The sequence below is a fragment of the Gadus morhua genome, chromosome 17, assembly GCF_902167405.1.
Source record: "Gadus morhua chromosome 17, gadMor3.0, whole genome shotgun sequence".
Lineage (NCBI taxonomy): Eukaryota > Metazoa > Chordata > Actinopteri > Gadiformes > Gadidae > Gadus > Gadus morhua.
The window spans coordinates 5,296,993-5,308,665 of NC_044064.1; the positions used below are offsets into that span (position 1 = coordinate 5,296,993).

The 11,673-nt window shown below is 42.8% G+C and overlaps 1 protein-coding gene across 1 annotated transcript; it reads left to right on the forward strand.

Moving 5' to 3' along the window:
* Positions 1 to 275: 275 nt before the first annotated feature.
* On the forward strand, positions 276 to 11,189 carry krcp (kelch repeat-containing protein). Its single transcript, XM_030339072.1, is given in 14 exon segments — positions 276 to 337; positions 663 to 794; positions 796 to 822; positions 993 to 1,074; positions 1,648 to 1,707; positions 2,683 to 2,944; positions 3,493 to 3,591; positions 4,174 to 4,305; positions 7,540 to 7,727; positions 8,325 to 8,521; positions 9,152 to 9,246; positions 9,398 to 9,452; positions 10,036 to 10,133; positions 10,444 to 11,189. Coding segments are annotated over 14 exon segments (1,755 nt in total). The 3' UTR covers positions 10,710 to 11,189.
* The last annotated feature ends 484 nt before the right edge of the window (positions 11,190 to 11,673 follow it).

An 11,673-nucleotide genomic window follows, 5' to 3' on the forward strand; every position in this document is an offset into this window, starting at 1 on the left:
CCTGTATCCGTCTTCGGTGTTTCACTCAATGTAAAACCTCTCCTCGGGGAGCACTCGCTACACAAAACATGCGCTCCTCTGCAATCATGCTTCCCCTGACGCGGGGTTTTAGAACTTGTGTACATCGGTGGCGGGAAATGATTGGAAGAAAGCGAGAAACTGGATATAGAGTCGAATTAGTATTTGTGACCCTCATTTGAGACCGGACATTTGTTCTTAACTATTCAGCGATATTGTTTTGAATTCTACCGCCTGTGCTGGAAGGGCGACGAATCATGGACGACTTCGGAGTTTATGCCGTTATAGGACTCGACAATCCTCCTCAAAGGCTTCTCTGGTACTAAGACTTATTTCGTAAGCACGTCCTAACGAGACTGCAACGACGACTGGTATAGGCAAATGCCCTTCTTGCTATTAAAGCACGTATTGATATGATGACTTAAGCCAAGGGATATATTGCTACACGTTGCCTGTCGTTGCACACAAAACTAGTATTTGCGCGGTCAGCCGTAACGTTGCACGCTTTGAGGGCATTCACTTTGTTTCTTATCGCATTTGATTTAATATAACGAATTCCGTGTAAGCGTATTTTGACGTGTTTCGTCTTCCCTTGTCAAGCCTTTTCTATAAATATTTATGCTGTATATTCTTGCGTATTTCAGCCCCAAAGGAACTTGTCGAACGTCGCTTGCCGTACCTCCAAGCGCCCGCCAGGTGGTGCTGTTCACAAATGGACCCTGGGGGGAGCGGGTCTGCGTCAATGCAGAACTTAATGATGCTGACAGGATGCCATTACATAGGAAAACTGACTCCCTATAACAAGTACGATTTTTTTTTGTTTTTAATTACATTTGTTTGCCATTTGTTTTCTTTAATGTAGGAATGTAATTAACATGTCATAAAAGGGAACTTTTATGATCTGTGTAACTTTCATAGCATAACATTGTGATAAAGTTCGCTGTGACTGTTAAAGGACGTTTTTTGTTGTCTAGATGTCTGTCCTGGGAGCAGTGGGAAGAGGAGGCCTGGACAGACGAGGTGACCCTCAGCATCACGTTGGAGGGAGGAAACCTGGTAATATTTAATAATACGATATAAATGCATGTCATATGGGGATGATGTTAAAAACCTGGTCATATTTAATAAAACATGAATGTATATCTGATGAAGACGTTATCCACCTGGTTATTTAGAAATAACATCATATGAATGTATGTAATATGGAGACGTTTATCATAAGCTCATTTGTTAAGATGACAGAAAGGCCTCTTGCGCCATCATCACTTTATTCAACATTATGTCATTTTATGATGGGGAAAATAAACAAAGCCCTTCGCTTTGAGCTATTCATTTTGGTGTATGGAGAACATTACCAACATTTAGCTTTGATGCAGAGGACGTTAGGTTAGTGTTGAAAGGGATTGACAACAACATGACTTTTATTTGAAGCAGTTGGATGGCTTTTATCACAAGGAATATACATAATTAAACCTGAAGTCTGCAGAGAAAAGGCGACATGATGTTTACAGTTAAAGCAATGTGTCAGTGGCCAGTTGGCCATCAGTCTCCATGAACTTTGAACCTTGAACTTTGAGGGATTTTGAAGACTTATTCAGGCCAGTATCAAATGTCCTTTTGTATTTACAGGTGAAAGCAGTTTTCTCTGAGCCAAAAATCACTGTGGCCATTAAAGAAAACACTCCAAAGGTAATTCAATATAATACATTAATAATGTGTATGCATCTGTATATATCAGGGTCCAGCAACCTTTTCAACATGCATATATATATATAAAATTAAGATGAATTATGACACAGCGACCAAAAACCTTTCCAGAAGACCTGGAATTGTACTATTTCCATATAGTCCACAATCATGCATCAACATTTTAAGTATGTTTTTGGTTGTTATATTTGCAACAAGGGTTTACAAATTATAATGTTCCATCTTAAAACACCATTTTCAGAAACTCACTCAAAAACATATTTGCACTGTGAGAAATTAAAAAAACGAGAATATATGAGAATGCTGGAACCATCCAAATCAATATATTTAAGACATGTGCAGCTTTGCAAAACCATGTGAAGGTGATGCATACAGGCCACTTGCAACAATATTTAAAATATTTTCTTCTTTTACTCACAACATAGGTTTAAAAATGATTAATTGATCCAGTTTCAGAACACTGTAACTAATTGAAACATATTTGCACTTGGAGGAAAAGCCCAAAACAGAATAAAGTGCTGTGGTAATAATGATTATGCTTCCGCATTGTGCTGTGAATTTTTTTAATAATAAAGAAAAATAAATAAATAAAGAATACGTTTAAAAAAAAGAAAATAATAATAATTTAAGTGTGCCCATGATTGTGCTGCCCCGTGCCAGTGGTGGCACCCGTGCCTAGGGTTGCCGACCCCTGGTATATATAATGTCGGCAATCGGTAGTTGATCAACGACAAAAGAGAACTAGTTCCTCAATTCCAACAAACGCTCACCTTTATTCTTCTCATTTTCATGGTTGGATAACAAACATGCTGAACACTCTTCTCAAAAATAATAGTTTATGAGCGTCCATGAGTCCTCCTCATGTCGTGTATCGGCCTTCCACCTCCACTTTGCATGTTTGCATTCAGTCCTTAATGTTGAACAAGTCGACCCTGTTACTGCTGTTTCCCCCCCCAGTGCACCACGGCCCCCCCTGCTGCCCGGGAGGTGAAGGGCAAGAGGAAGAGGGGACGACAGGCTGTGGAGGAGGAAGAGGAAGAGCTACAAGACGAGAGAGCCACGAAGAGAGGGGAGCAGCAGCAGCAGGAGGGGGAGGAGGAGAATGTGTGTCCTAATGGCCGCTCTGAGAAGAAGACTCCCCCCGGGAGAAAGGTCAGGGGTCACGGCCAGGCGGGACCGAGGCTGTTGGAAGACGACCCCGCCAGGATGAAGACGGAAGGTGAGCCCGCCGGACTGCTCTCATGTTCAGTTGACCTTTTTAAATAAATGGTGTGTATTTTTATTCTACTGCCATGGAAATATGTTTACTTTATAACGGACTTCACGTTTGAAGAGCCAAGCCCGGTTCATACCCGGCGATGCGAATAAAATAATTAAAGTATCTCAACGATATATACAGGTCTCATATTTATATTTAGCAAATCAATGCCAGGATGTATATCAAACCCAAAAATTGCATTTTGCATCAAAATGTGAATAAAGGCGGAATACAATGCATATACTACTATAAATACTACATTCATTAACAATGGGGAAATATTTATATATTATACCTACTTATTTACTTTCATTTATTTATATATCTCCGCTCTCACTTTTCTGAATCACAGATCTTTAATGCAAGAAATGACGTGTTAATGTTCCGTGTTTTGTGTCATGTCTGACAATGTTTATATTACAGTTTGCGATGTAACACCTCCGTTCTATCAAAGCTGGGAATTGTTTCCGTGATACTCAGTTAACTTGTCCTCTCCTTCCTCTCTACAGCCAATGGGACGGCGGAGGTGAAGGGCATTGTGGGTAAAACGCCCCCACACAGAGCTGGCAAGCCGAGAGGCCGACCGGCCAAGGCTCCCACGCAGAGCAGTGGGTGACGTGTTTACATTGGGACGGGTTTGCAAGGGTTCAGTTTTTCCGAAAGAAAAACACCCAAGTTTTCCATGATCACTTTAGGAAAAAATATCATGAATTTTATGATTAAATTAATGGAGAACCTTTTGAATAATATATTGCCTGTATATGTATTTTTGGTTGAAGAAGTAGAAACATCTATTGGAGCATCATGCTGTTACTGAACCTATCAAATCTCTCCCCACTGTACACGCCTAATGACAACGTGTAAAGAAGGGAACCAACAACCCCTTTTCAACTTAATTTCTTTAACTCTTAAGAGTGAAAACCACCGACACCACTAAAATCCAGACCTTGCATCACATATAAAGTCAACTAGTCCCAGAACTCTCCGTCCAGTCAAAGATATTCTTGGAGTTTCCAAACACTTTTTGGCTGGGGGGGTGGAGCTGAAGGCGGAACACCGCCTTCAGCTCCACCCCCCCAGCCAACAAGTGGGTCTATCCGAAGAACATGCAGTGAGCTCTCTTATAGCCATCTCTGAGCAGTCACGTATGAATTGCCATCTTGAAAACCCTTGACCCCCACCCTCCACAGTAACGCTGGCCAGCCCGTCAGGTCGCTGGGGTCATACCATGTGTCCCATCGACGCCCAGACAGCCATTGTGATTGGAGGACAGGGAGCGCGCATGCAGTTCTGCAAAGACCCCATGTGGAAGCTCTGCACAGGTCAGTGGTGGCGTTGGCATTATCGATGCAAGGAGTAAACGTCAGTTTATCTCCACAACTGCAAGGGCTATAATATGTCATCTGGGTGGTAAAAGAAAGATGGTGGTGCAAGTGAAATAATCAATGTTGTGGATACTTCTTGGTTATAGTGGATAAATCTGGAACACAGCATAAGTGGAAGATTACATTTCCACCTGAAATAATGATAAGTTGGTCGTTATTAGTTGGTAGCCCTGTAGTGCTATGAGACACAAACAGCTAGATATCTGGAGAACCCATAGTAAAATGTTGACACTCTTATTTATTTAAATGAACAAATTTCAGTCGGACAACAGTTTTTATTTTTAAAACAATGTTAACCTTTATTATAAATTACCAGTTAATGCGAGCCTATATAGACCCGTAGCGGGGTAAGCCCTCTACGTCACGACCTCCTAACCCTAGCCCTCTTCAGGGCAAGGAAAAACTCCCCAATAGGAAGAAACCTTGAGGAGGATCGCAGAAGAGGGGTCCCCCTCCCAGGAACGGTTAGGAGGCTAGAACGCATCCGGGGTGGTTCGGAGTGTGATGGGTTTCCAGTAGGTGATCGGAATACATCCTGCCTTAATGACTTTGTCGTAGGCCTATAACAACAACAGAGAAGGGATTTAGCGGTGAAATTGAACACTCCGTAGTCAATTAACCTATGTGGAATTATAAGTGTCGTGTGTGAATAATAGAAAAATAAATAGGCTCTAAACTAAGGCAAGCAAGTAATAATTTATCTGCAGACCAATTATCCCAGATGCGCAATATACCTAACAATTACTTACCTAAGTGAGTGCTGCACGGGCTGGAGTATATATTCCCCGTACTCACCAAGTCAATCATGGTTTTGCCCAACGATCTTCATGAATTATTTTCCAAAGAATTTGTGCAATTTGCTTGTTGGTAATAAAGATTTAAACTGTTATTTATTGTATTGAATGTTGTTAGGTATCACTAAACGGAATGTAATACGAAAAAGTAGGTACTATTTTAGCGGTTTGCTATCGGTTCTCATTTCCCCCAGAATGCATTGCATGACGTCACGTTGGGAGACACGGAGCAAAGCCGCATTGAGTCACAGTAGAGACTAGTAGTGTTTAACAGATTATACAGATGCATAGATAAATGCATAGATATTATATATAGTTAGTATATGCTACACGTGAACCTCCTAAGATGGCGCAATTTGATTGGTTCGCTATCTCGGGATATTAGGCAATATCCCATGATTGACATCTCAAACTCGATATTGTTTTCATCGCAAAATGTTCGCTACCTTCCACGTCATCGCCGAATGGCGTTTGAAAACACCAGTTACAGCCAAAAACGACAAAAACTGGACTTTAACACTATTTGAGACATTTTATAAATGATACACGTATTTTGAGGGCTTTATGTAGCCTACCCATTACTCAAAACGTCCGGTTAACCTGCACGTAGAACTTTAACTCTACCGCGGGGCATGCTGGGAAAAACCCAAGTGTAACACCACTAATGGTTTTGCCCATACATATAATAGAAAACTATATACCCTATATACTACACTAACACTAAACGACTAACGACTAAACACTAAACGAACACTATATATGTCTATGGTTGGCCAAACGATCGTTATGAAACACTTAACTCTACCGCGGGGCATGCTGGGAAGATATTGCGGCGGCTGATAGCAACCATAATATTGAACGCTGCATTATATAATATAATAGAAAATATATATACATGAAGACATCGGACCTATTAAAGAATATATATATTATATAAATATATATATATTATATTTAATAAAAATGAACTATGAAGTCATATTTTTTTTTTGCGTGAGCGATAATGACCGTTGCTGCTGGTTGTGTGATTTGATTGGTTGATTCGTATCATAGTGTAGTGTTTAGTATAATTTGTTGCGCCAAAATGTATTAGCCCCTGTAATCCCGCAATCATAACTCTTTGGCGCTGTCGCGTTAAAATTGTACCGAGGGCAGTTTTCAAAAAACATTCGGCTCATGTTTCCTAAGGCAAAATAACATAATACAGATAACGGATCGCTAGACAACACTTGTTTTTACTTTATATTTGTATTGTATTGAATTGTTTAATCGAATTTAGCTAGTAAACTGAGTGTTTAAAGCAGGTTTCAAAAACCATTCACGCTCATGTTGCAGAACACCAAATAACATAATACAGATAACGGATCGCTAGATAACACTTGTTTTTACTTTATATTTGTATTGCATTGAATTGTTTAATCGAATTTAGCTAGTAAACTGAGTTTAAAGCAGTTTTCAAAAACCTGTCTTGTCACGCTCAATGAAGGAGTGCAATGAACGAGCATGAAAGTTCGCGGATGTTCAAGAACCTTCCTACGTCATTCGACGCGATCGACCGTTGCCAGGCAGGTTTGGAATTTATCAACAACTGATGACGTAGGCCGGTACAATTTTCGCCCCCGGTACAATTTTAACGTGACAGCGCCGCTGCTGCCAATGTCGACATGCTTCTTTGGCCTTTTGATTGTACTTCTGAACAGCAGTCGCTTTCTCTACCTAAACCAGTCGCAGGGCGCTGCACCATCGAACATTAAATAAGACTTGACATGGTAGATGTGTTCGCTAACACCGTCACACAGTTTAATGACACTAGTGCCGATTTCTGCGAGAGCCTGCGAGTGAGTGACAGGAGACGAGACTATGTCGACGCTGTAGCGATGTGTCACCTCGCTGAATGAGAAGAAAGAGCAAATGGTATTTGAGTATCGATACTGCAGAGAATGATTGATTCGATTGAAACCGTTTCAGAAATTCAGTATATCGATATCGATATTTTTAACACTAGTAGGGAATCTTTTATTAATAAATAAATGCTATTGATGCTTATATATTCAAACTATCTGCTGTCACTCCAATATGATTCGGTTCCCCGGACGATAAACTACCATTTCCATTTAGGAAATCTGCTTATCATCCTCGATCCAACGGTGCCCTCAGCAGCTTTAAATGTGACATATTATTCTTGTCCACCTAGATGTGTGCTAGATAGATTAATCTACCCTACCCAGTGGACTGTAGCAAACGTTGCTCATCAATCCGTCACACATCTAGGTGGACACGCCCACCTGTGATGTCAGAAGAGGCAGATATTCAAAACGGCTTGCATTGTAAGACATCAGTTTGATCCGCGTCTTTCCCCGCCGTCCTCCGTCCTCAGAGGATGTGTCGTGGCTGGCGGCGGAGACGCTGGCGACCGGCCCCACCTTCGAGGGCCGGACCGGCCACACCTCCGTCTACGACCCCGTCTCGGGACGCATCTTCGTGTTCGGCGGCTCCAAGAACAAGAAGTGGTTTAACGACGTCCACATCCTGGACACGCACAGCTGGAGGTGGACCATGGTGGAGGTGTGTGTGTGTGTGTGTGTGTGTGTGTGTGTGTGTGTGTGTGTGTGTGTGTGTGTGTGTGTGTGTGTGTGTGTGTGTGTGTGTGTGTGTGTGTGTGTGTGTGTGTCCCAGGTTCAATAGCCCCCGTTACCATTGCACAGTTCATTCTTTTTATGTTTTTGTTAATCGTTGTTTTATTCTTCTGTTAAATTATTAATTTCAGTTTGTAGGTGTGTTATTAGACTGTGGGGTCAATGAACAACCAATTATAACCAACCTTACCAAATACGACTGCTCATACTCTAAAGGGTTGATTAAGTAGTGAACAATATGGAATAATTAAGATGTCTTCCTCATTATAGGCCATATATGGCCCTTTTTAACCCGGCGGCCATCTTGGTTTTAAACAATACCTGGCTTGGGGCAACTGGGTTAGTGGGCCAGAGGTTAGAACCAAGATGGCGGCCATGTGAATATGGCCCATTGTGTAACCTAGGCTAGGATACCAGCATGATAACAACATGAGCTCATCTTTCCCCCAGGTCATTAACACTGATTCTCTCTCTCCTCCCCCCCCCCCCCCCCTCCTCTCCCCCCCCCCCCCCCCCCCCCCACCAGGCCCAGGGTAAGGTGCCCCCTCTGGCCTACCACAGCTGCAGCTTGTTCGGGGGCGAACTATTTGTGCTGGGAGGGGTGTTCCCCCTGCCACACCCGCAGCCCGACGGCTGCAGCGACTCCCTGTACATCTTCGACCCCTACCGCTCCATCTGGTACCAGCCCATCGTCACGGGCGACAAGCCCTCCCCCCGCTCTGGGTATGACGACTTAATTGAAAACTTAAACGGGCCCCTGTTTCATCCCAAAGGTGCGAGAGTGATTAGCCGTTACAAGCCGTTTCCGTTTTGTAACGGGGGCCATTTAGATTGTTCTGTCCACTGTGACACGCAGTGAGTTAATTGAGATGCATTTAGATCCAGGAGCAGATCTAGGGGTTAGGGCATATTGCTCATGGGGGCCTATTAGTGCAGAATCTAATTAAGGATCAATTGGATGTGATAAGGTGGTGCAGCACTATTCGATATATGCCACCCCCTGTGTGTTGGCCCGTGGCAGGCTCTGAAGGCTGGGGAGGGGAGCAGGTTGGTTGGATCGGTGGAAGGGTCAAGTGTTGGCGTCTCAGCATGAAATGTTCGTCTTAGAGGAAGCTGAGGGCGGAACCAGAATTAATCCTAAAACAAATGGATTTTTATTATCATTTATCATCCATGTTGAATGTTTTCCACATGTTAGTCCTCTTAAAAGGGTTTGTTTTTAAATGAATGATGAGGAAAGTTGTGTCACAAATACCGACTTTAATCCTGTTCTTTTTCTTTGCCGTGTGGCCTTGTCTTTCTGTCGCTCTCTCTCTCCCTCCCTCCCTGCCTCTCTACCTCTCTCCCCATCAGTCACTCAGCGTGTGTGATGCAGAAGAGGTTGATCTATGTGTTTGGGGGCTGGGACACCCCCGTCTGCTACAACGACATGTACACACTAGACCTGGGTAGGTCACTCTCAAACAGACTGACGAAAAAAGGAATTTGTGAAAAAAAGTGTTTCCAAGTGACCAAACGAACTAAAGTGACTTTGGTCGTAAGATCCAGGTCAGCTGGAGGGTCCATCTCCTGTGCTTATCTTCTGACCTCATGTTTCAGGACTCATGGAGTTCTCTGCTGTGAAGACTACTGGGAAAGCCCCCTCACCCCGCAGGTACACATCAACCTACACATACACATAGACAACACACACACATACACATAGACAACACATAGACAAAACACACACATACACATAGACACATACACATAGACAACACACACACATAGACACATACATAAACACATACACAGACACAAACACACTTACACATAGACACACATACACATAGACAATACATACACATAGACAATACATACACGTAGACAATACATACACATAGACAATGCATACACATAAACACGCATACAAATAGACAATACATACACATAGACACACATAGACACATGCATAAACACAGACACAAACACACACATAGACACACGTACACATACACACACAGTCCCCATATTTGTATTAAAGGGGTGATATACGTAATGCCACCAGGTGTGACTTTCATTGCCCATTGCAAGCCGGTTAAAAACCTGCCTTTTCCTGTGCTTTAGTGACATCACAAGCTGTGATGCATAGATCAGTCTACCAGCCTCAGTGGACTATAGAAAATGTTGCTATTATTCACGTGTGTGTGTGTGTGTGTGTCGTGTGACGTGTGTCGTGTGTGTATGCTGGGCCTCAGCTGGCATGGCAGCGTGGCCCTCTCTGACACCCAGTTCCTCATCCACGGCGGGTACAACGGACACACCGCTCTCAACGACGCCTTCATCTTCGACATAGGTCAGAGGTCGCCCCCCTGTGGACTCCGCCGTAGCTCCGGTTGAACTTGGGTTTTGGTTTAGTTTCCTGTAAAAAGAAGAGCGACCTTAAAGCAAATCGTGAAAGACTGGAACTCCTCCGGGAAAAACACTTTGATTGGCTGAAATGTATTTCAGTTTATGTCCGTCGCCAATACGGTATTTTGGATTGTCTCATTGATTTCTAGAGGTTAGAATGTGGCATTTGTTCAATATACCCCCCACCCCCCCCCAGCACATGGCCTTTTGGTATAATCCCCTAATGAATGCTAACGTGTGGTTTGTTTACTCAGACACCAGCTGCTGGTCAGAGGTGAGCCTCCCCGAGTTCTCCGTGCCCAGAGCCGGCCATTCCATCATCTCCATGGCGATGGCCGCTGACGGGCGTTGGGGCGGCCAATCGACCGGGGCGGTGGCGGAGGAGGAGGAGGAGGAGCAAGGGGGCGGGGCCTCCCGGAGCCTCCTGGTATTTGGGGGCGGGGACAACGAGGGCAAATTCTACTCTGACCTGATGGTGGTGTCTATTGAGGAGCTGCTGGGGACGGTCGAGAATAGTTAGTTTAACCAATAAGAGAGAGACACTCTTCCATTATGGGCTGAAGAGTTCCTTTATTTTTCTGTTCTCCATATTTTACCTGCAAAGTTTTATTTCAGTCTATTTAATTTAAAGTTGTTTTTTTAAATGTATATGTCGGAAGAATATATATATTCTGTTTTTTGAGGATTTTTTCATACAATGCAAGATAATAACCCTACGAATCGGATCAACCGTAATAAGTGTGGAAGATAAGATGTCTGTTAAGTATATTTCAGTACCACTGATTTATCAAAGGACATTTATAATGCTACAACTTTACCTCTGTTCAACTTTTCTGACTGTACTTAGTTTGCTGTGTTTTCTATTAAAAACAAACGTTTTTTTCTCTGTTGCTATGAGGGAAATCGATTTTCTTGTGTTTGCTCTATTACCATGATGTTTTGTACGGTATAATTGTTTGATCTTTTCAACATCCCAGTAAAGTTACGTTTTCTAAATTGACTGAGTTTTTCTGCCGTTCTTTGAACAATTAAACTTCAAACTTTTCAGTTCATCAAATGAACATGGCAAAGTGTCTAACACAAAAAACAAGCAAAGAGTAAGAGCCACCCAACCCATGTAGGTCATGGTCAGACACAAAAACCAACAAACATCATACATTATAACTTAAAAAGGGGGTAGTAACGGCAGTTAACTACCGCAAATAACCAATTGATAAAAATGGATATAGTTAATCAGGCAATAGGTAAAGAGGGTCATGGGGAAGGTCACCCCCTCACTCCATTGAGCTTCACACCCTCATCCTCCAGCAAGCTCAACCTAGGAAGCAACATCAACATCAAGAGTATCAAAGGTCCTATCAACGAAAACTCAACTTCTCCAGTTAATGAATATTTTCAGACTTCGTGTCTCCACCTGTCATGTGTGTGGAGGAGAGGGTTGGGCTAACAGAGTGGTGAAGGCAATGACATACTATATTTTAGTG